Source organism: Loxodonta africana, chromosome 16, assembly GCF_030014295.1.
Source record: "Loxodonta africana isolate mLoxAfr1 chromosome 16, mLoxAfr1.hap2, whole genome shotgun sequence".
Taxonomy (NCBI): Eukaryota; Metazoa; Chordata; class Mammalia; order Proboscidea; family Elephantidae; genus Loxodonta; species Loxodonta africana.
The window spans coordinates 39,534,271-39,559,836 of record NC_087357.1 but is presented as its reverse complement, the minus strand read 5'-3'; the positions used below and the strand labels follow the sequence as shown (position 1 = coordinate 39,559,836).

General features: G+C 39.3%; 1 protein-coding gene across 2 annotated transcripts in view; it reads right to left on the bottom strand.

Moving 5' to 3' along the window:
- The window catches only part of LOC100673466 (cytochrome P450 2C19-like), a 34,289-nt gene extending 10,260 nt beyond the window's left edge, over positions 1-24,029 (bottom strand). The window contains exons 1-7 of one of the 2 annotated variants that reach the window (XM_023546911.2): positions 23,812-24,029; positions 21,003-21,165; positions 20,681-20,830; positions 8,307-8,467; positions 7,007-7,183; positions 4,461-4,602; positions 2,518-2,705 (exon numbers count right to left, since the gene is read on the bottom strand). In XM_023546911.2, the coding sequence (XP_023402679.2) occupies positions 2,518-2,705; positions 4,461-4,602; positions 7,007-7,183; positions 8,307-8,467; positions 20,681-20,830; positions 21,003-21,165; positions 23,812-23,979 (1,149 nt within the window). In that variant the 5' untranslated portion in view covers positions 23,980-24,029. The remainder of the gene's footprint in view (positions 1-2,517; positions 2,706-4,460; positions 4,603-7,006; positions 7,184-8,306; positions 8,468-20,680; positions 20,831-21,002; positions 21,166-23,811) is intronic. The other variant, XM_064269559.1, reaches the window with a different exon arrangement.
- Positions 24,030-25,566: the final 1,537 nt, after the last annotated feature.

Here is a 25,566-nt window from a genome sequence, read left to right as displayed (position 1 = left end):
ATCACGATTTCTTTACTTTCAGCAAGTATGATTGTGTCATCTGCATATCACAGGTTGTTAATCAGTCTTCCTCCAATCTCAATGCTGCATTCTTCTTCATAAAGTCTAGCTTCTCTGATCATTATGAACACAGATACATCTGCCTTATTCATGTTGTACAATATGAAAGAACCATTTCACTTTTGATGAATATACAGATAGTTTATAGTATTCCTTTATTCCAAGCAATGATGAAACTTATTTAGCTGCTCCTCCAATTGTACATGGAGTAGACATCAAGAATTTGAATTCTTCCATTATAAGATATTAAATTTTATATTATACTAGATATTGTCAAATTGTCTTCCAAATAGATGTACTATTTAGTAATTCAGCCACCAGTGTATGCAAGTACTCATCTACACATATCCTCACCAATACAACATTTTTCAGCTTTTGTCTTCATCAATTTGATAGGTGAAAATGGTATGTTACAGGTTAGAAGCTTGACAATATGAAAAACAAGTTATCAGGATTGGAAGAAGATTCAGTAACAACCTGCGTTATGCAGGTGACACTACCTTGCTTGCTGAAAGTGAACAGGACTTGAAGCACTTACTGATGAAGATCAAAGACTAAAGCCTTCGGTATGGATTACATCAAACATAAAGAAAACAGAACTCCTAAGAACAGGACCAATAAGCAACATCATGAAAAACAGAGAAAATATTGACGTTCTCAAGGATTTCATTTTACTTGGATCCACAGTCAACTTCCATGGAAACAGCAGCCAATAAATCAAATGACATTGGGCAAATCTGCTGCAAAAAGACCTATTTAAAGTCATGAAAAGCAAAGATGTCACCTTGAAGACTAAGGCACACTTCACCCCAAAGATTTCATCTTGAAGACTAAGGTGCTCCTGACCCAAGCCATGGTGTATTTGATTGCCTCATATGCATGCCAAAGATGGATGATGAATAAGAAGACCAATGAGGTATCAGTGCCTTTGAATTGTGGTGTTGGCAAAGAATACTGAATATATCATGGACTGCCAAAAGAACCAACAAATCTGTCTTGGAAGAAATACAAGCCGAACGATCTTTAGAAGTAATTATTTAGCAGTAGTTAATACTGATAACGAAAACCCTAGTGGCATAGTGGTTAAGTGCGGTGGCTGCTAACCAAATGTGGGCAGTTCGAATATGCCAGGTTCTCCTTGGAAACACTATGGGTAGTTGTACTCTGTCCTATAGGGTCGCTATAAGTCAGAATCTACTTGACAGCAACAGGTTTGGTTTTTTGTTTTTTTGTTAGTCATACATTGCTAATAATATTTGAATTTAAACCAATTAAAAATAAATAAAATTATTTCAGGTACTCAGGAACTGGCTACTGTATTATACAGTACAGATGTAAGACATTTCCATCATCGCAGAAAGCTTTTTGGGTATGGCTGTCTTAAATCAGTTGTCAACAAATCACAGTCCATAGGAAGCCCAAATCCCACCTACTATCTGTCTGTTTTTATTTGTTTATTTGTTTGTTTTTAATAATTATATGCCTGAAATTCATATAAGATAAATCAACCATTTTAAAGTGAACAATTCAGTGGCATTTAGTACGTTCACAATGTTGTGCAAACACTACCTCTAATTCCAAAACTTTACCTTCACTCCTAAGTAAGCCTCCTACCATTAAGTTTATCCCCATTACCCCTCTCCCAACCCCATATAAATGAATAACATAACATGTGACCTTTTGTGTCTGGCTTCTTAGCAGATGTTTTAGTGGCTAATTGCTGGTTTATAGAAACACAACTGATTTTTGCAAGTTGATCTTGTACTCTTGCTAATTTGATGAATTTGTTTATTAGCTTTTGAAGCTTTTTTTTGTGAATTATTTGCAATCTCCTATATATAGTCACGTCATCTGGGACTAGATTTAATTTTTGAAACCTTACCAAACTCACAGCCCTACCGTCCCAAACAGAAATTTTAGTTCTCTTTATTTATTATAATAGCAATATGTGATGGCTTCAAGTGGGATGGAGTAGCTTGAGCAAGTAGGCACCATGTGTCAGAAGGCCTTGGAAAGCTGCTAACAAAAGATGTGCAAGCCACTGCACTGAAAACAAAGCATTATTGAGAAAAGTAAAGAACGCCCAAATAAATTGGTAGCATATACCATATTCATGAATTGAGAGATTCAACATGTCAGTTCTTTCCAATTTGATCTACAAATTTAAAGTCACGCTAATTAAAATCCCAGTGAAATGTTTTGGGAAATTGACTACAACTGATACTAAAATTCATCTGGCCATGTAAACAGGAAGGAGAAACCTAAGCAATCCTAAAGAAGCAGAACAAATTTGTAAGACTTACACTGCCGGGTCTCAAGGCCTGCAATAAAGCATGTAGCCCCAAACTGGATACAACACTTGTGATATTTGCACTTTTCTCAACCCGAGTTTGTCGAAGATTGAAATCATACTGTGAATATGGGAACTTTAAGAGAACTTGAAGAAACAAACCTTACCTTGGGGATGAGGCAGTTCCTGAATTTAATGTCACGGGTCACCCTGCGGGGCAGGGACATGGGGAGGAGGTCAGTGTATCTCTGGATCTCGTGCACTACGGCATCCGTGTAGGGCATGCTGCTCCTGTCCTGCATGCAGGGGCTCCGGTTTTGGCCAACCACGTGGTCAATCTCTTCCTGGACTTTAGCTGATAAGACAAAAGTAAGAACTGATGAAAAGGAGAAAACTGGCACAATTGCTATAGAAATTCAGCATTACATGAAGCCTTATGAAATTGTCCCGATATCATTATAAATGTAAGTTATATGCCCAGAAGTACACCTAGACGGAGAGAATTGCATACATACTACCACCCGTCTGTCAGTTTGTTGTACTGTGGTGGCTTTTGTGTTGCTATGATGCTGGAAGCTATCCCTCCAGTATTCCAAATATCAGCAAGGTTACCCATGGTCTCACCTTCTTTGGAGATGTGCAGAAGCCTGAGATAATTGATCACATCCCCTTCATTCTTGGTCTTCCCTCACATGAGCTTTATCCACCCACTCCACTGGGAACTGGTTGCTTTCTAGGCCTGGTGGCCAGTAGCCTTCCTGAAATTTTCCTGCTGCAACTCTCTTCCCATGGAATCCTGACACCGCACCAGAGCTTTATCATGTTTAGTTCTGCCCACACTGTCCTTTCCTTCTCTCAGTGCCCTTCCCTGTAATGGGTTGAATTGTGTTCCTCAAAAATGTGTGTCAACTTAATGGTCTGACTGAGACTAGAGGAATCCCGGCGGGCATGGTCCCCAAACCTTCTGTTGGCCCAGGACGGGAACCATTCCCGAAGACAACTCATCAGACATGAAAGGGACTGGTCAGTGGGTAGGAGAGAGATGCTGATGAAGAGTGAGATATTTGTATCAGGTGGACACTTGAGACTGTGTTGGCATCTCCTGTCTGGAGGGGGGATGGGAGGATAGAGAGAGTTGGAAGCTGGCAAAATTGTCACGAAAGGAGAGACTGGAAGAGTTGACTCATTAGGGGGAGAGCAAGTGGGAGTACGGAGTAAGGTGTATATAAACTGATATGTGACAGTTTGACTTGATTTGTAAACGTCCACTTGAAGCTCAATAAAAGTTAATAAAAAAAGAATGTGTGTCAGCTTGGCTAGGCCATGATATGCAGTATTGTCTGGTTGTCCACCATTTTGTGATCTGATGAGATTATCCCATGTGTTATTGTTCCAAACCTCAATGATGTTAATGGAAACCCTGGTTAAGAGCTATGGCTGTTCACCAAAAGGTTGGCATTTGAATCCACCGGGCAGTTCAATTCTGTCCTACAGCGTCACTGTGAGTCTCAATCCACTCAACAATGGCAATGGGTTTAGTTTTGGTTTATGATGTTAATGAGGCAGTATTAGAGGCAGTTACATTAATGAGGCAGCAGGACTCAATCTACAGCATTAGGCTGTATTTTGAGCCAATCTCTTTTGAGATATAAAAGACAGAAATGAACAGAGAGAATAGGGACTTCATTACCACCAAGTAAGGAGAGCTAGGAGCAGAGCAGGTCCATTGAACTTGGGGCCCCCTAGACTAAGGGGAAGTTTGATAACAAGGACCTTCTTCCAGAGCTGACACAGAGAGAAAAACTTCCCCTGGAGCTGATGCCCCGAATTCAGACTGCTAGCCTCCTAAACTGTGAGAGAATAAATTTCTGTTTTCTAAAGCCATCCACTTGTGGTATTTCTGCTAAAGCAGCACTAGATAACTAAGAAACTCCCCTATTGAGCAAAGTTCTCCCATTTTTACCTCTTCATCAAATTTAGACAAATTGCACCTGGGGGCACAGAACTTTAAATTATGAGCCTTGTCTAAGAGAAACATGATGGAATACATTAGCTGTGTCTTGCCAACTTCCTTTCTGAATTTTATCTTGCCCACCATCTGTGGTTTTACCTGTGACCTCTGGGTGCTTTAGCAGAAGCAGGAGTCCGTATCTCAAGGTGGTGCTTGTTGTCTGTGACGCTCCTCCAAGCAGATCATGTACTGTGTTCAACAAATTTTCAACACTGTATTCAGACTGTTGAGTATGCTTTTCCTAGGAATGATTTGACAAAATGTTGACAAATTAGTTTGCCAGCATATTTAATGACAATGCATCCAAAACAACTCAGGTTGTCCTAGAGCTAAGCAAACTTAGAAACTGAAAGTAGAGTTTTCTAAAATAAACTAATGTATGGCATGGCAGAGGTTGTAGATGAATTGACCTAATCTTTATTTTATAACCCTTTATCATAAACTTGAAAAATAATTTCATTTCCCAGCTTCTTTAGCAGTAATATGGGTGAAACAACATATTTCTTGCCAATGAGATATGAGCAAAAGTCCCCTGATACAACTTCTTCTCTTTCCTACTTCTTATTCAAAACCCACATGTGCAAGTGCATGTTGGACAGACATTATCTCGGGACAAGAAGATTGAAGCATGAAGATAAAGGCCTATATATTGAGTTTGGTGAAGGCAAGCACAAGACACTTGACTCCTTGATGCTTCTAGGCTCTTGTACTTGCTTGGACTGCCTAACATGAGACTCCTTGTGAGGTAAATATGAGACAAACCCACTATGTGATTAAGCGTATTGTTAATTTGGTTTAATTGAAGAACAAACACAATCTTAATTGATAAAAAAAAAATTGTTTTTTCTAAACAAGTGAGGTTGATTTAGGACTAGGGGATGATGATGGGACACTGAACAGTCAATACAAAAAGGAAAGCGTGAAATATTGACTTGAAGGAGTCATCAACATACCTAAAGAAAAACTCTTTTCCTGACTAGTACACTAGAGCAGCATTATTTTAATGAGGCTCCTTAAAATCTCCTGGTGACCTGTGGCATATCTAACATCACACAATTAACCCCATTAAGACTGATTTACTCCTATCAATGGGTGTACATGTTAGGCAAACCAAGTCAACTCCCTTGGCAACATTAATTTCATTGTTTTCTAACTCATCAACACAAAATTGCTCTAAAGCCAAAAAAGGAGCAGAGCACTTATAAACCAATATTACTACTGTCATCTGTTCAAGTGAATTTAAAGATTAAGTGGCCATGTGTGCATAGCCTATCAAAATTAAGATAGATTACACCAAACCTTGTTGAAAGAAATTAAAGAACGTTATATAAGTGGAAATACATTTCATGTTTATCAGTCTTAACATTTTTTATTGCTAACATGGCATTACTCCCACACCTAGTTACAGATTTAAGGAGATCTCCTATCAAAATCAAAATCCAAAATCCTGTCTTCTGCAGACATTGGGAAACTTATCCTAAAATTCACGGGGGAGGGTTATGGCAAAATGGAGGATGACTGCTAAAGGGCATGTGTATCATTATCTCTTTGCTAAACTTCTCAAATATGACGTCTTGTCTCATGACTACAGTTTCCCACACAATCCCCTGTTATTTTTCTCCCACCCTCACCTCTCTACTAAAACCACACTCTATAGGGTTCTTCCAGCACAAAATCTCAATTAAATTCACAGGCCTTTCCGAATACAACATCCTTCACTTCCCTATTTTATTTGATCCATTTCTTCTAAGACATTGCTTCTTCTTTGACTTCCTGGGCACTGCCTCACGGATTCTCTTCCTAGATCTCTGAGAACATGACATAATGAACGACTTTCATTTTATTTCAGACACCTCTGCATTTCCAGGGTTCACACTCTTATTGAGACCAAGTCTAAATAAATGGAAAATCTCCCAGATGGTCCTTGAGCTCCATTCTTATCATACAGAGTTTTTTTTACAGGTACCAGAATGATTTCCTTAATAATTATTTGCATTTCATCCTGGCATGACTCGTAGACTAGCTACCTGATTAGATGAAATCTTTCCATGCCAGCATTTATGTTTACAGTTTCCCTGAAAGACATCAACAGCCAATTCCCTATTTGTCCAAATTCATCTTCGGGAACACTCCGTGAAGGCTTTGCTCTTCCAACTCCTTTATCTCTTTGACATCACAAACCTCTCATCCTCTGAATACACCATTCAGCCCATCTGTAATGCTCTTTCATGTCCTTCACTGAAAATATTGTAAGATCTGCATCAAACCTCAGGACATGCAGAAAGTTTACCTAGGTCAAGCCTTTCCTTCTCACGGTGGGCAATGATCACTTGCATCTCTGTTTTTTGCCATCGTATTTCCTATATTTTATCTTGTTTGAAATTGATTCCATTTCACTGAGGTGTGCATTCTGCTTCTCTTTAAGTAGATTATTAGTACCTAAAGAACAGGGTCTATATGCTCTAATTATTTAGCAATTTATTTCTTCTATGATGCTTAACGCAGATCTATGCATACCTAGGTACTAAAAGTGCTTGTCAAGAATTTCTTGCCTGACATTTAACCATCCCTAGTAAGTACAGAACTATGCAATTAACCACAAAATGGAAATGCAATAAAGAACTGAATGGCCTCTGACATCTTACCTGTTCCATTTTGATCAGGAAACAATCGATAAAGTCCCGAGGATTGTTAATGTCCAAGCTTTCTTGGTGTTCTTTCACTTTCTCCAAAATATAACTTTTTACATTAGCATCATTCTTAATATATTTCTTATGACTCCCTGGGAAATAATCAATGAGCAAAGGGAATGCATTACAGACCTACAAGAGAAAAACATCATTTATTAAATATAAATCTTTTAAATAATATATAGGTATGATGTGCGGAAACCTGGTTAAAACTGGAGCTATAAAGATGAATGAAAATGTCTCCATCTGGAGCTGGAGTTTCTTACTTTACACATAATTCTCTATGCTTATAGAAAGATTCCAGGCAGAAAAGTGACCAGATGATCAATGATGATCATCATTTCTGATACTCAGATATTATTCCTATAGTATAAAAGGAATCTTTATATCAATCCTCTCATTTTTTATATCAATACTTTTCTACAAATTTCAGTTACCAATGGCATAAATTACTACGATTCACACTTTACTGATGAGGACAGAGGAGGTTAAAGAAGTCTAAGCAACGTGATTGATATAGACCACAAAGCTACTCATGACTACTATCAAGCTGAAATAGAAATAGAATTGGGGTTTCAGAACTGGGAGGAGATTGAAGATACCATGAAACCCAACTGAACATTTTGTGGATAGATACCTGTACACCAGAGCAGCTAAGTGAGTTCTCTAAGAGCACACGAGTGTCATCTAGGCAGGGTGCAGGATATGCCAGCTAAACATGGTAAAATTGTGATGATTGTTTATGGTTTATACCCTGTAAGCCCCAATCATTTTGTCATCTAGGATCCCAGATGAGGCATAACCAAACTTATCTTAGTAACATCGGTTGTCCTATAAATTGTCCCTCTTTGACATGCTAAGTTAGAATATTTCTGCCAAGTTTTCTGATGAATATGTCACCACAAATTGAACGAAGGACAAGCCTTACTGGTAATGGAAGCCTTTCAGCAAGGGCCTTGGATCTCCAATGACTGCTCTAGGCATGCTTTTGGGGCAGTAACCATAGTACTTTATGGAAACTGGGCTTTGAGGTTTAGGAGAAAAACCACTGTGTAGGGAGCCAATGGGATTGAAAAGAGCTCTGTATTCTGAGATCTCAATTTCTTCTGTGTAAAATAAAGAGGTTGGTTATATTTCCCAGATGTTTACTCCAGGTTGCTAAGCTCTGGCCAGGTTTTTTGTGTTCAAACTTTCATTTCACAGCTTGGTCCATTACATAATTTTGCACTTCTCAAAGAAAGGGTATTGGCCTCACCTGAATCCAAGGGGAGCTCACAATCTTGACGTTTTCAGTTGATTTTTTAACCAAATTAAGAAAATTCTGATCATTATAATCAAAACGATTCTGGAAAATAACGGAGCATATCACATTGCAGGGAGCATAAACCGTGATGAAAGTGGGATCACAGGGCAAGGCTAAAGAATTGGAAACAAAAAAAATAGCATTAAAATATACATATAAAACTGTCACTGAAATAACTTTAGAAAGTTTGAAGCAACATGTACCTAGAAATTCCCTTGTCACTTACACATTCATGCATGCCTATAGTCTCTTCAAAGTGAATTGACCTTTCCTTACTTCCTAGCTTAATAATGATGTTCCCAAAACTGCCTTCACTTCCCTTGCATTTTAATTACACCATTCTAAATCAAGATGCCTATAATTTTGGAGGGTAAAAGAAAAAAACAATTAAGAGACAATTTTCTAAAAAATAATAATAAACCTCTTTAGAGTTCTAAACTGCAAAGATGTCACTTTAATGACTGAGGTCGACCTGATCCAAGCCATGTCTTTTCAATCACCTCAAATGCATGCAAAAGCTGAACAATGACAAAAGAAGACAGAAGAATTTATGCATTGAAATTGGGGTGCTGGCAAGCAATGTTGAATATACCGTGGATTGCGAGAAGTATGAACAAATCAGCCTTAGAAGCAATGTAAGCAGAATGCTCCTGTGAGGGAGGAGGATTTGTCTGGCTTAATTTATACATGTCATCAGGAAAAACCAATCCCTAAATAAAGACATTATGTTTGATAAAATAGAAAACACCCATTGCTGTCAAGTCGATTCTAACTCATATCAACCCTATAGTAGGTAAAGTAGAGGACCAGCAAAAATGAGGAAAACCCTCAATGAGATGCACTGACACACTAGGAAAGTGTTCATTCTATTATACATGAGGTTGCCAACATCAACAACAATAATCTAAGTTATGATGGTAGAATCATATCTGTCTGCAAAGCTTGCCAACAATTAAGCATTGATAAGGGAAAGGAGAAAATAGGGACCTAAACACTTCTTATATATACTGAATAGTTAAGGAATCAGGTACAGAACCAGCAGAAGGAAAGAGTAAAGAGAGTGTTTACAAGTCAATTTGGGTATTTAAAGGAACAAAAGTAAAAAAAAAAAAAAACCTTCCTCACAGTATGAGTAGGTAGGTTAATACAAACAAAGGGAAATTCTGAGTAGATAGTTTCCCTAATAAAAATAAAATGAGAAATTTTCATTTCATAATTAAATGATATGTAGGGCAAAAAAAAAAATGAAAAAAGTAAATTGATAAATGGAGTCTTTTTCTTTTTTACTTTCTTACTTTCTGTTGGGGAAAAGAGGGTTCTTTCCTGCTCTAGAAAGTAGTATCCATCATCTCCAATCAAGAGCCCTGGTGGCACAGTGGTTAAGTGCTCAGCTCCTAACAGAAAGTCAGTGGTTTGAATCTACCAGCTGTTCCTCTAAAGAAAGATGGGGCAGCCTGCTCACATAAAGATATAGAGCCTTGCATTACTCACGATAGCAAAAAGATGGAAACAACCTAAGTACTCATCTACAGATAAATGAATAAACAAATCATAATAGATATACTCAATGGAATACTACCTAACATAAAGAACACGGATGAATCCACAAAACATCTCACAATACGCATGAATCTGTCACAAAAGAAGAAATATTGAATGAGATCACTTTCTAAAAGCTCAAGAAAAGGTTTATACACAGAAGAAAAGAATCTTTGATGGTTACGAGGGAGGAGAGCAATGGGGAGGGGAAATCACAAAGTAGATAATAGTCAAGTGATAACTTTGGTGAAGGGAAACACAACATACAATACAGGGAAAGTCATCACAACTTGACCAAGGTAAAATCATAGACACTTCCTAGAAACACCTCTAGGGACCAATTTACTGGGCCTGAGGTTTGGGGATCACAGTCTCAGGGGACATGTACGTCGATTGGCACAATGGAGTTCATAAAGATAATGTTCTACATGCTACTTTGGTGAGAAGCATCTGGGGTCTTAAAAGCTTGTGAGTGGCCATCTAAGATACATATATTGGTCGCATTCCACCCAGAGCAATGGAGAATGAAAAAATCCAAAGACACAAGGGATATATTAGTCCAAAGGACTAATGGACCACATGAACCACAGCCTCCCTCAGCCTCAGCCAAAAAAGAACTAGGTGGTGCCAGGCTACCTCCACAAACTGCCCTGACAGGGATCATAATAGAGGGTCCTGGACAGAGCAGGAGAAAAATATCAAACAAAATTTGAATTCCAAAAAAACAAAAGAGGAGACTTACTGTTCTGAAAGTGCCTGGAAGAACCCCTAAGACTATAGATCTTGGAAACCCTGCTAAGTTAGAACTGAAGACATTCCTCAAGTCCACCTTTCAGCCAAAGATTAGACAGACTATAAAACAATAACACACTTGAGGAAGCTGCTCCTTAGTTCAATCACGTACATAAGACCAAATGGGCAACACCTGCCAAAATCAAAAACAGGAGAGCTGAAAGGAATAGGAAAACTGGATGAGTGGACAAGGAGAACCCAGTTGGAAAGGGGAAGAGTGCTGACACATTACAGGGATTGCAACCAATGTTACAGAACAATTTGTGCATAAAATTTAGAACGAAAAGCTAATTTGTGCTGTAAACTTTCACCTAAAGGACAGTAAAACTAAAAAAAAAAAAAAAAAAAAAATGCTTAGAAAGGAGCAGCCCAGATGGTGGAACAGACGTTTCCAGAGAGCTCTATTTACAACAAAGACCTGGAAAAACAAGTGAAATGAGTATATTTATGACAAGCTAGGAGACCTGAACATCAAAGGGAAGCTTAGAAATCAAACTGAGGGGCAGGGGGAGAAAGAGATGGTTCAGAAACAGAGAGGAGTTACCAGATCTGAATCACGGGGAGCCCTCAGGTACCATTCCCAGGAGCTGCGGCAGCGGGCTGCTACTAGCATTCTGCTGCAGTTTCCTCAGGGAGAAGCAGCAAGCCACACAGCCTACTCACACCTCCAGAATCAGAGAAGAACGGTGCTCTCGCCAAAAGCTAAGTACTTGAGTATATTTTACCGTGCCCCTCCTACCCCTCCACCCCCCCCCCGCTCCAAAAGCCAACTTCAGCGTCTAACTTCTCTGGGCCAGAGATAGGCCCTGTCAAACGCCTAAAGCCATCCTCCCAGCCTTGGAGAACGAATAAAATTGCGATTGGGGGAAAAGATAATTTGCCAGCTCCACTAACGGGGAGCTCAGGACTGAAGCGGCTCCTGTCCAGTCATAAACAGTCCGTGGACTTGGAGTAAGTTTCCCCACTGCATGAACATGTGTGGGCCTATTTCAGGAGAATAGGCCCTTGTTTGCAGACTACAACCATTTCAGCTGTGCAGTGGAGAGGAGGGTGTTTGATGTTTGACATTGTTTTGCCTATTAAACGGGGTTTTTTTTTTTTTTCAGTACCCACATCAGGGACCTATGGACTGGTGGCTCCACTCAGGTCATGCAGCCACCAGCAACAGGAGTCCAAGGATAACTGGTACCTCCCAGTCCTTACAACCCCCAAAAATTAGGTGCCCATGGTCTATCTGCAGAACCAACCCACCTGTACACTCTACGGAACAGGGACATGTTTTCCTCAGAGACACTTGGGGGATGATTCTCAGCCCCCTGCTGCAACGAGATACTGCTACCTACACCATTCACTCCTGCCCCACTAAGTCTGTAGGACAGAGCCTGTACCACACACTTGATGATCAGCGACCTGGACACCTGAGCTGAATTCATACAAGAAAAGTCAATGGACTCATAGACTGATATACCTGATAACAGCTCTAGCCATCTGGGGACAGGAAGTCAGAGCTCCAAAGGTGAAAATAATCAAGCTAGCTCACTCAAGCAACCCCTTTGGGCATATCAAAACAAAAGAAAGCAGCAAGCTACCACACAGTAAGCAAGCATAAACTAAGACAATAACTTATAGGTGGCTCGGAGACAACAGTCAGTATCAAGTCACATAAAGAAACAGACCATGGTCTCCTCAACAAGCTATCAAAACAAAGATTCAAAGGATCTTCTAGATGAAAGTGCCTTCCTGGAATTACCAGAGGCAGGCTATAAAAGATTAATATACAGAACCCTTCAAGACATCAGGCAATATGCAGAACAAACCAAGGAACACACAGAAAAAGCAACAGAAGATATTAAAAAGGTTATTCAGGAACATAATGAAAAATTTCATAAGCTGGATAAATCTCTAGACAGAAAACAATCAGAAATTCAGAAGATGAATAATAAAATTACCAGACTAAACAAATCAATAGCAAGTCAGAGAAGCAGACTTGAGCAAGCAGAAGGCAAAACTTTTGAACTTGAAGATAAAGCACTTGGCGCTAATACATTTGAAGAAAAATCAGATGAAAGAATTTAAAAAAAGGAGAAACCTTAAGAATCATGTGGGACTCTCTCAAGAGAAATAACCTACGAGTGATTGGAGTACCAGAACAGGGAGGGATAACAGAAAATTCATGGAGAATTCTTGAAGGTTTGTTGGCAGAAAACTTCCCTAATATCGTGAAAGATGAGAAGATATCTATCCAAGCTGCTCATTGAACTCCACGTAAGGTAGATGTTAAAAGAAAGTCACCAAGACATATTACAATCACACTTGACAAAATGAAAGATAAAGAGAGAATTTTTAAGAGCAGCTAGGGATAAACAAAAAGTCATCTAAAAAGGAGAGCCAATAAGTTCAGAGTACTCAGCAGAAACCATGCAGGCAAGAAGGCAATGGGATGATTTATATTAAAAATTGAAGGAAAAAAATTGTCACCCAAGAATCAAGTATGCAGCAAAACTGTGTTTCAGATATGAAGGTGAAATTAGGACATTTCCAGATAAACAGAAGTTTAGGGAATTTGTAAAAACCAAACCAAAACCACAAGGAATACTAAAGGGAGTTCTTTGGTTAGAAAATCAATAATATCAGGTATCTACCCAACACTCTACAACACTGGGTAGAGCAATCAGAAGTCAACCTTGACAGGGAAATAATAAAAAAAAAAAAAAATCAAGATAAAAAAATGCTCAAAACAGGGTAACAGTGATGTTATTATGTAAAAGAGGACAGCATTAAAATAATAAAGAGGGACTGAGAAATTCAGTTATAGATCTTCCAAACGGAGAGGAAGATAAGGCTATACAAAGAAATAAAAGTTAGGTTTAAATTTAGAAAAAAGAGGTAAACAATAAGCTAACCACAAAGGAGACAAACTATCCTGCTCACCAAAATAAAATACCAGAAAAAAATAGAGACTCAGGACAAACAAAATCAACACCAATGAACAGGAAGAAAGGAAAATATATAAAGATAATTTACTTAGCACATACAATTAAAAAGGAAAAAGAAACTGTCAACAACACACAAAAAAAGACATCAAAGTGATAGCACTAAATTCATACCTATCCATAATTATGGTGAATGTAAATGGCCTAAATGCACCAATAAAGGGACAGAGAGTGGCAGAATGGATTAAAAAACACGGTCCATGTATATGCTGCCTACAAGAGACACACCTTAAAATTAGAGACAAAAACAAACTAAAACTCAAAGGATGGAAAAAAATATATCAAGCAAAAAAGAGCAGGAGCAGCAATATAAATTTCTGACAAAATAGACTTTAAAGTTAAATCCATCATAAAGGATAAGGAAGAACACTGTGTAAAGATTAAAGGGACAATACACCAAGAAGATATAGCCATATTAAATATTTACGCACCCAAATACAGGGCTGCAAGACATATGAGACAAACTCTAACAGCATTGAAAAGGGAGATAGACCGCTCCACAATAATAGTAGGAGACTTCAACACACCATTTTCAGTGAAGGACAGGACATCCAGAAAGAAGCTCAATAAAGACATGGAAGATATAAATGCCACAATAAACCAATATGACCTCATAGACATACACAGAACACTCCACCCAATAGCAACCAACTGTACTTTCTTTTCTAGTGCACATGGAACACTCTCTAGAATAGACCACATATTAGGTCATAAAGGAGCCTTAGCAGAATCCCAAACATTGAAATATTACAAAGCATCTTCTCAGACCATAAGGCCATGAAAGTAGAAATCAATAACAGAAAAAGCAGGGAAAGGAAATTAAAACCTTGGAAACTGAGCAACACTGTGCTCAAAAAGACTGAATCATAGAAGACATTAAGGATGGAATAAAGAAATTCATTGAATCCAATGGGAATGAGAACACTTCCTATCAGAACCTTTGGGACACAGTGGAAGCAGTGCTCAGAGGACAGTTTATAACAATAAATGCACATATACAAAAAGAAGACAGGGCCGAAATCAAAGAATTATCCCTATAACTTGAACAAATAGAAAGCAACAAAAGAAACCCTCAGGCAAAAGAAGAAAAACAATAAAAATGAGAGCAGAACTAAATGAAACAGAAAAATAATTGAAAGTATTAACAAGACCAAAAGTTGGTTCTTTGAAAAAATTCACAAAATTGAAAAACCACTGGCCAAGCTGACAAAAGAAAAACAGGATAGGAAGAAAATAAATCCAATAAGAAATGAGGTGGGCGATATTACAACAGACCCAACTGAAATTAAAAGAATCATATCAGATTACTCTGAGAAATTATATTCTAACAAATTTAAAAACCTAGAAGAAATGGATGAATTTCTAGAACCACACTACCTACCTAAACTAACACAAACAGAGGTAGAACAACTAAATGGACCCATAAAAAAAGAAGAGATTGAAAAGGTAATCAAAAAACTCCCAGCCAAAAACAAAAGCCCTGCACTGGATGGCTTCACTGCAGAGTTCTACCAAACTTTCAGAGAAGAATTGACACCACTATTCCTACAGGTATTTCAGAGCATACAAAAGGTTGGAATACTCCCAAACTCATTCAATGAAGCCACCATATCCCTGGTGCCAAAACCAAGTAAAGACACCAGAAAAAAAGAAAATTACACACCTATATCCCTCATGAACTGAGATGCAAAAATCCTCAATAAAATTCTAGCCAATAGAATTCAACATATCAAAAAAATAATTCACCATGATCATGTGAGATTTATACCAGGTATGCAAGAATAGCTCAACACTAGAAAAACAATTACTGTAATCTAATCCATCATAGACATAAAACAAAAGGTAAGAATCACATGATTTTATCAATTGATGCAGAAAAGGCATTGGACAAAGTTCAACACCCAATCATGATTAAAATTCTCAGCAAAATAGGAATAGAATGAAAGTTCCTCAACATAATAAAGGGCATTTATACAAAGCCAACAGTCAACATCATCCTAAATGGAGAGAGCCTGAAAGCATTCTCCTTGAGATCGGGAACCAGACAAGGATGCCCTTTATCACCACTCTTATTCAACATTGTGCTGGAGGTCCTAGCCAGAGCAATTAGGCTAGACAAAGCAATGAAGGGAATCCAGATTGGCAAGGAAGAAGTAAAATTATCTCTATTTACAGATGACATGATCTTATACACAGAAAACTCTAAGGAATCCTCCAGAAAACTACTGAAACTAATAGAAGAGTTCAGCAGAGCAGCAGGATACAAGATAAACATACAAAAATCGGTTGGATTCCTCTACACCAACACAAAGAACATCGAAGAGGGAAACAACAAATCAATACCATTCACAGTAGCCCCCAAGAAGATAAAATACTTCGGAATAAATCTTACCAGAGATGTAAATGACTTATACAAAGAAAACTACAAAACGCTTCTGCAAGAAACCGAAAGAGGCCTACATAAGTGGAAAAACATACCTTACTCATGGATAGGAAGACTTAACATTATAAAAATGACTATCCTACCAAAAGCGATCTATACATTAAATGAAATACCAATCCAAACTCCAACGACATTTTTCAATGAGATGGAGAAACAAATCACCAACCTCATATGGAAGGAAAAGAGACCCCAGATAAGTGAAGTGGAAAACAGGAATAAAGTGGGAGGCCTTTTGCTCTACCTGATTTTAGAACCTATTATACCACCACAGTACTCAAAACAGCCTGGTATTGCTATGAAAACAGATACATAGACCATTGGAACAGAATTGAGAATCCAGACATAAATCCATCCCCATAAGAGCAGTTGATATTTGACAAAGGCCCCAAAACATTTAAATGGGGAAAGGACAGTCTTTTTAACAAATGGTGCTGGCATAACTGGATATCCACCTATAAAAAAATGAAACAAGACCCATACCTCACTCCATGCGCTAAAACTAACTCAAAATGGATCAAAGACCTAAAGATAAAATCTGAAACGATAAAGACCATGGAAGAAAAAATAGGGACAACTTTAGGAATGGCATAAACAATATAGAAAACATTACTAATAACACAGAAGAAAAACTAGATAACTGGGAGCTCCTAAAAATCCAACACTTGTGCTCATTCAAAGACTTCACCAATAGACTACCTACAGACTGGGAAAAAGTTTTTAGCTATGACATTTCCGGTCAGCACCTGATCTCTAAAATCTACATGATACTGCAGAAACTCAACTACAAACAGACAAATAACGTGATGAAAAAATGGGCAAAAGATATGAACAGACACTTCACTAAAGAAGACATTCAGGTAACTAGCAGATACATGAGGAAATGCTCACGATCATTAGCCATTAGAGAAATGCAAACCAAAACGACAATGAGATTCCATCTCACTCCAACAAGGCTGGCATTAACCCAAAAAACACAAAATAATAGATGTTTGAGAGGCTGTGGAGACATTGAAACACTTATACACTGCTGGTGGGAATGTACAATGGTACAACCAGTTTGGAAATCCATTTGGCACTTCCTTGAAAAGCTAGAAATAGAACTACCATATAATTCAGAAATCCCACTCCTTGGAATATATCCTAGAGAAATAAGAGCCCTTTACATGAACAAATATATGCACACCCATGTTTATTGCAGCACTGTTTACAATAGCAAAAAATGGAAGCAACCAAGGTGCCCATTGACAGATGAATGGATAAATAAATTATGGTATATTCACACAATGGAATACTGTGCATCGATAAAGAACAGTGATGAATCTGTGAAACATTTCATAACATGGAGGAATCTGGAAGGCATTATGCTGAGTGAAATTAGTCAGTTGCAAAAGGACAAATATTGTATAAGACCACTATTATAAGAACTCGAGAAATAGTTTAAAGAGAGAAGAAAATATTCTTTGATGGCTATGAGAGTGGGGAGGGAGGGAGGCTGGCGGAGGCGTATTCACTAATTAGATAGTAGATAAGAACTACTTTAGGTGAAGGGAAAGACAACACACAGTACGTGCAAGGTCAGCACAACTGGACTAAATTAAAAGCAAAGAAGTTTCCTGAATAAACTGAAGGATTCAAAGGCCAGGGTTTGGGGACCATGGTTTCAGGGGACATCTAAGTCAATTGGCATAATAAAATCTATTAAGAAAACATTCTGCATCCCACTTTAGAGAGTGGCTTCTGGGGTCTTCAATGCTAGCAAGCGGCCATCTAAGGTGCATCAATTGGTCTCAACCCACCTGGACCAAAGGAGAATGAAGAACACCAAGGACACAAGGTAATTACGAGCCCAAGAGACAGAAAGGGCCACATAAAACAGAGACTACATCAGCCTGAGACCAGAAGAACTAGATGGTGCCCAGCTAGAAGAACCAATGACTGCCCTGACAGAGAACACAACAGAGAACCCCTGAGGGAGCAGGACTGCAGTGGGATGCAGACCCCAAATTCTCGTAAAAAGACCAGACTCAATGGTCTGACTGAGTGAGACTGGAAGGACCCTGGTGGTCATGGCCCCCAGTCCTTCCTTTGGCCCAGGACAGGATCCATTCCCAAAGCCAACTCTTCAGTCAGGGATTGGACTGGACAACGTCATGGAGAGGGATGCTGGTGAGGAGTGAGCTTTTTGGATCAGGTGGACACTTGGGACTATGTTGGCATCTCCTGCCTGGAGGGGAGAAGAGACGGTAGAGGGGGTTAGAAGCTGGTGGAATGGACACGAAAATAGAGAGTGGAAGGAGGGAGTGGGCTGTCTCATTAGGGGGAGAGCAATTAGTAGTATGTAGAAAGGTGTATATAAGTTTTTGTGTGAGACTGACTTGATTTGTAAACTTTCATTTAAAGCACAATAAAAATTTTTTTTTAAAAAGGAATTGCTTGAGAAACATGTTAAATATATATGTTGTTGTTAGTTGCCGTCCATTTCGTTCTGACTATAGCGACCCGATGCACCACAGAACGAAAGATTGCCTGGTCCTGCACCATCTTCACAATTGTTGCTATACACGAGCCCATTGCTGCAGCCACTGTGTTAATCCATTTCCTTGAGGGTCTTCCTCTTTTTCTCTGACCCTCAACTTTGCCAAGGATGATCTCTGTCTCTAGGGACAGATCCCTCCTGATAGTATGTGAGACATAGTCTCGTCATCCTTGCTTCCAAGGAGCATTCTGGTTGTATTTCTTCCAAGACAGATTTGTTCGTTCTTTTGACAGCCCATGTTCCAGTCAATATTCTTCACCAACATCACAATTCAAAGGCATTTATATACATATAAAGAGAGAGAAAGAGAATCTTGGAAACCTATGTGTCTCTGTCAATCTAAATTTACTCAATGAGTTTTTTCGGTTCATCTCCAATCACCTTCATAACTGAATTTTTTGCCAGGCTCACCCTCTTGTGGACTTGTGGGATATTGCTCTACATAACCATCTACAGAATAACTGTTACAGTCCATTTTAAAATTTGGCCATCATTTAGGTCAATTCCATCATTTTACAGAAAAAAATTTCAAGCAAAGGAAATTTTTTTTTAGTTTTTGGTTGAAGATTTTTAAATGAAGCGATTCTAATCAAATGAACGGTAAATTTTGTACGTAAAAAGTCCCCAGACTCCTATCTGTAGATGTAATTAAGCGTAAATTGAACCAAAAGTGTTGTGAAGGGAAAATAAAACATCAGATAGCAGGAAGCCTGTGCGACTAGCTTCTACTGTACCATCTGAAACCCAAAGCTTTGCAGGGATCTAAGCTTTCAGAAAAGTTGTATTTTCACTTGGTGCTGGGGATATTTGGGAATTGTGTGTGGGGTTCAAAGCTAAAATACAATTTTCAGTCTTTCCTTTTTGTTCTTTTGAAAGAAGGTATTAAAATCCAGGGTAATTTGGAATCAAAGCTGAAAACCACTCTTATAGTGATATGTATTTTATAGGTCAGAAGAGCTGGCAGTGGGAGCTAAATAATAACTTTCTTACCAAAATCCAGTTATGGAGTAGAAAGACATAAGTAAAGACAAACAGAACCAACTCATCATTAGAGAAGTTAGAGCAAAGTTATTAATAGCAGTTGACATCTACTCAGTAAGTAATTTTACAAACTGGTATTTCTATATTTTACAGAAATGTGCCATACCATACATTTTCTTAAAATATGAATATCAATACAGTTAGTAGAGAGTAACATTAAATAATTCATGCTGATAGTTTTAAAATAGTCCTGTGTTTACAGGAACCACAGTTGATGAGAGTGGCACTAAGAGACGCCTAGGAAATCAAAGGAGCCCTGGTGGCGCAGTGGGAAAGAGCTGGGCTGCTGACCAAAGGCAGGCAGTTTAAGACTACCCGCTGATCCTGGGAAACCCAATGGGTCAGCTCTGCTCTGTCCTGTGGGGTTGTTGTGAGTCAGAATCTACTCCACGGCTGCTGATTTGGTTCTTATTTATTTATTTATTTATTTTACACGATGAAAACCACAGACCAGCACCACACCTGGTCACAACTGTAGCCGTGACCTTGACAGAAACCTTCATGCATGTCAGTGAGGGTGACCATAACATAAACTCCAATGAAATGAAAGCAAAAAACCCTTGCCTCATGATCCATAAGAGTGTGATGAGGTCACAGCCACAGTGTCCACATGACAAGTATTCCCCTGTGAAATGATCTGCCATAGGTAACCCACAATCCCGGCAGCATAAAATACTGCTTTTTAACTCTAAAAAAAATGAGACTTAAAACCTTCTGTCTTGATAACTTTCTCACATAAAGACAAGAAGGGAACAAAAAGATTCAAAGCCTTTTATACGCACTCTGTGTGCACAATCATGCACACACACAGCATGTACAAATGCCCCCTTGTTCTCTGCTTCAAACCCTCCCTCCTCCAGTTATGGGCTGGTAGTGCCTATCCACAAGGAAAGATTCGGCCTCCCCTGAAATGTTTCCAAAGACCCCATAAAGAAGAGAGCCTTCTGTTAAGGTCAGTGTTAGAGCGAAAAAAATCACCCACCCTTCGTTTTTCTCAACTCCTCCACTAGGCAGCTGGCTTCCTCCTGAACTCGGTCCTCAAGGCGCCTCTTCCCCATCCCCAAATTCCGCAGGGTCATGAGTGAGAAGCGCCTGGTCTCCTTCCACATCTTTCCATTGCTGAAAGCGACCCCTACAGGGGGGAGAACGGAAATTAGTTTGGAGATCCTTGGCAAGAAGCACGATGCTGACCTAGGCAGCCACGCCGATGGGCCAAGTTCTGCCTGAGCGCCTCTTCAATCTCTGTTTTCCAGTCTTCCACACTCGCCATTACCTCTGCCCAACAAACAGACACAAAGACCTACCAAATCCTTTCTTAGATCTTTCAAGCAGTGGGAAATGACCTCTTCCAGAAAACTCTTCTCCCATATCAATCAGGGCTTCCTTAATTGCTTCATACCCATGCAACACCACTGTGGGCTTCATGCCAATATACAGAGTGAACACTGGGCCATAGGCTTCTGAGAGCTGGGAAATGGAAAGTGGAAACAAATATTAGCAAAGAAGTCACTACTTGATCTATAAGCTGTGCATCATTCAGGCTGATATTGTCATCATGTTCTTGACATTTTATTGAATCACATCCATTTCAAATATTTTTAATTTTGTACAGACATGATGGTGAATTTATAGCTGCCTTTTGAGGAATCTCTCATGTGCCAGGCGAGGGGACAAACACTTGTTCCACACATTGTTATAGCTACCCTCACATGAATACCATGAGCAGGTTTACTTACCCCTATTTTACAGAAAAGAAAAGTGAGATTCAGAGAAGTTCGATTTTGTTTCTAGTGTCTCCCAGCTAATAATTAAAACCGGGTATAGTCAAGTAGATTCTGACTCATAGTGACACTGTAGGACAGAGCAGAACTTTCCCTTAAGGTTCCCAAGGCTGTAATTTTTTTACAAAGCAGACTGCCACGTCTTTCTCCTAAGGAGGGGCTGGTGGGTTCCATCTACTGACCTTTGCTTAGCATAGGAATGCTTAACAACTTCGCTACCAGGGCTACTTCAGCTCGTAACTTGTTGTTGTGGTTAGGTGCCACTGAGTCAGTTCCAACTCATAGCTACCCTGTGTACAACAGAACGAAACACTGTCCCGTCCCCTGCCATCCGCAGATGCTTGTTACGCTTGAGCCCATTGTTGCAGCCACTGTGTCAGCCCATCTCCTTGACAATTTTTCTTTTTTTTCCACCCTCTGCTTCACCAGCATAATGTCCTTTTCCGGGGGCTGATCCCTCCTCATAACATGTTCTAAGTGTGCAAGACATAGCCTCTCCATCCTTGCTTCTAAGAAGCATTCTGGTTGCACTTCTTCCAGGACAGGTTTGCTCATTCTTTTGGCATTTCATGGTATATTCGATATTCTTCACCAACACCACGATTCAAAGGTGTCAATTCTTCTATTTCCTTATTCATTGTCCAGCTTTAGCATGCATATAGGGTGACTGAAAACAGCATGGCTTGGATCAGGCACACCAGAGTCTTCAAGGTGATATCTTTGCTTTTTAACATTTTGAAGAGGTTTTTTGCAGCAGATTTGCCCAATGCAATGCAACTTTTGATTTCTTCACTGCTGCTTCCATGGGTGTTGATTGTGAATCCAAGTGGAATGAAATTCTTCACAACTTCAATCTTTTCTCCACTTATCATGATGTTGCTTAATGGTCCACTTGTCAGGATTTTCATCTTCTTTTTGTTGAGGTGTAATGCATACCGAAGGCTGTGGTCTTTGATCTTCATCGGTAAGTACTTTAAGTCCTCTTCACTTTCAGCAAGCAAGGTTGTGTCATCTGCATAACACAGGTTGTTAATGAGCCTTACTCCAATCCTGATGTCCCATTCTTCTTCATACAGTCCAGCTTCTCAAAATATTTGCTCAGCATACAGATTGACTAAGTATAGTGAAGAAATATAACCCTGACGCACACCTTTCTTGACTTTAAACCACGTCTTATTCCCTTGTTCTGTTCACATGACAGTCTGTTTATCTAGGTACGGGTTCCTCATGAGCATGAATTGTTCTGGAATTTCCATTCTTCACAATGTTATCCGTAATTTGTTATGATCCACAGAGTCGAATGCCTATGCATGGTCAATAAAACACAAGTAAACATCTTTCTGGCATTGTCCACTTTCAGCCAGTTGGAAGACCCAAATATGAAATGTTGCTGGTTGATTTCTGGTCCATGGAAACACTTTATCCATAATGCCTAACTTGGGCCCATTACCCAGCTGACTGATTTATACACCTCTTCCCATGGGGATTCTATTCAGTTGCACTGTGATGAATACCAGAAATGTATATTTTTGAAAACCAGTCCATGTGATTCCAAGGCCAACCCAGTCTGACACCTGTGGGTATTGTTCACACAGAAAGAGAATGGGCACCACAGAGGTAGTGCCAGTACAGGCTGCATCTCCTGGAAGAATCATTTCTTCCATCCTGTGGCGTTTCCAGGTCACAGACAGCAACTCCGTGCAGAGTCCAAAAGGATGCTGTCACTACCAGGGCCTCCCTGATCACCGCTTTCTTTCATTCACCCAGGCTGCTCCTTAGCCCATCCCTGTTCCCTTGACACCAGGCATAATCACCTTCCTAGGAGAAGTTTAATTTTCACGGCTAATCTGAACAAAACACACAGCTTATACGGTAGATGACTCCTGAACGGACATTCGAATCACAAAGCACTTCCAACACCATTTACCTTCAGCCAAAAAATCACAGCAGTCAACTGTGAAACAATGAAGGGCAGCATTGCTGCTTTTTTTTGTCACTTCGCCCCTTCATTATTTTGATTCTGTGCTACCAGGACTGAATCAAGTTTTTCTCTTCTCCTGTAATGCATTACTTCATTCCTTTATTTCTGAGGATGACAGACCAAAAAAAAAAAAAAAAGAGCAACAAAAACAAGAAAATCCACAGGGGGCTCTTTTGCTTTAAGATGATCTACTTTAATACTTTGCTTCTAAAAAAGAAAAAAAAAAAAAAACACAACCATTGCCATTGAGTGGATTCTGACACATAGCAACCCTAGAATACGTTATATTTTAAAGTAGGTGTTAATTTCTTTACCCCCTGCGAGCCACTGAAGAGCATAAAACATACTTACATTTTGCATGGATTTCTTGATGTTCCTCATATCTAACTGTAGGATATTTCCAATAATCGGGAGAGGAGTGGGGCCAGGCGGGAGCTTCCCTTTCCCATAGCTCTGTTTCCAGAGTGAAAAGAGAAGCAAACTGGACAGACAGAGCACCAGAATCACAAACGGATCCATTGGAGCCTTCTCTTCTTACTCAGGCAACTATGGGCTTCCCACCCGAAGATTTTATATGCTCCCTATTGCGTAACTTGTGATTCTTACAAATAAAGTGACCAATCAGATAGATTTGCTGTAATTCTTTCTGAGTAGACTTTGGCTCACTGATAGAGATAAAAATAAATTGTCATTTAGCGTTGCTGTCTTTCTTTCCAAAGGCAAGGCCCCACCCTGGAGGTTTGGATTCAACAGGCATAGGGTCAAGCTCAGGTACTGGTTAAAAAAAAAAATTAACAAAACACCACTTGTGATTCCAATCTAAAGCCAGGATTGAAAAATATTGAAGTAAATGATTTGATAAAAAGTATTCCAGGCACTCTGGATTCTCAGACTGATGGCAAGTTGGAAATTTAAGTACTGAGGGAGTCAGTGTATTCTAAGCCTTGAGTATAAAAATGTCCTGCAATGATTTTTTTGAAATATTAGAAGACTTTGACCTTGAAAATGGAAGACTTTTGAACTTTTTAATGTATCATAGTAATAATTCCCCTATCTGAACATAAAATACAGTACCTAGCATAACTCACGCACCTTGTAATTTATCTGTTTCAGTACATACCTTTTCCCATTAAAGCCCACCCTCCACCCAAACCAGTGCAAGGTAGAAATTCATTTTTTCATTTTTCAAACGAAAAGGAAGACACTGAGAGAACGGCCTTCGAGTATCACACGGCTCATGTGTGGCGGAACTCAAGAATAAACCGAGTACAACAAGAGAAAACCCCCAAACATTTGTTACTCTGAATATACTCCCCACTAACACTGTTTACAAAACTACATGCTTCACACGAAATAAACAAAATACAAGCAGTTGCGCTAGAGTCAATTATAACTCATGGCGACCACTTATGTGTCCGATTGGAACTGGGCTCCATAGACTTTTCAACACCTGAGTTTTTTGTAAGTAGATCACTAGGACTTTCTTCCTAGGCATCTTTATGTGGACTCATACTTCCAACCTTTCAGTTAGCAGGCGAGCCTTTTGCACCACCCGAGGACTCCCCACACTGAATAGAAGCCCATATCTGACTCCATAGATAACAGGGCCATCAGTGCTCAAGATACAGTATCTTCCCTCTCATCACTGCAGAGATGAAGTGTGCTCAGCATGACAGAGGGAAGAGCCAGTCTCAGAGGAATTTAATGGGAAGGGCCTGAGAGTCTATGGCTTCCCCACTTCCCAGTTACCTCCACACACGGATGCGTCTGTTGCTTTTTTGGTCTGTCCTTGTCAGAAAAAACAGAATGAACCTATTGCAGAGCAAGGAAGGGAGATTATAGGAGGAACAGCAGCTGTGTGTTTTGGTGTAAAATGGGAGCAGGGACTTCATTAAACAGACACACAGCACGGAATGAACACAATGTCCACATACCACAGAACCAAATGGGCGACGACGCTTAGTGGTCATGAAAACCTAAATATAACTGGATTGATATACATTACTACATCACTAGTTGCAATGCTTGCACAAAGATGTGAAGATACTATCACATTTGCTTGATAGTTATTAGTGTAGTTGTTTTTAAGGTCTTCTATTATAATTT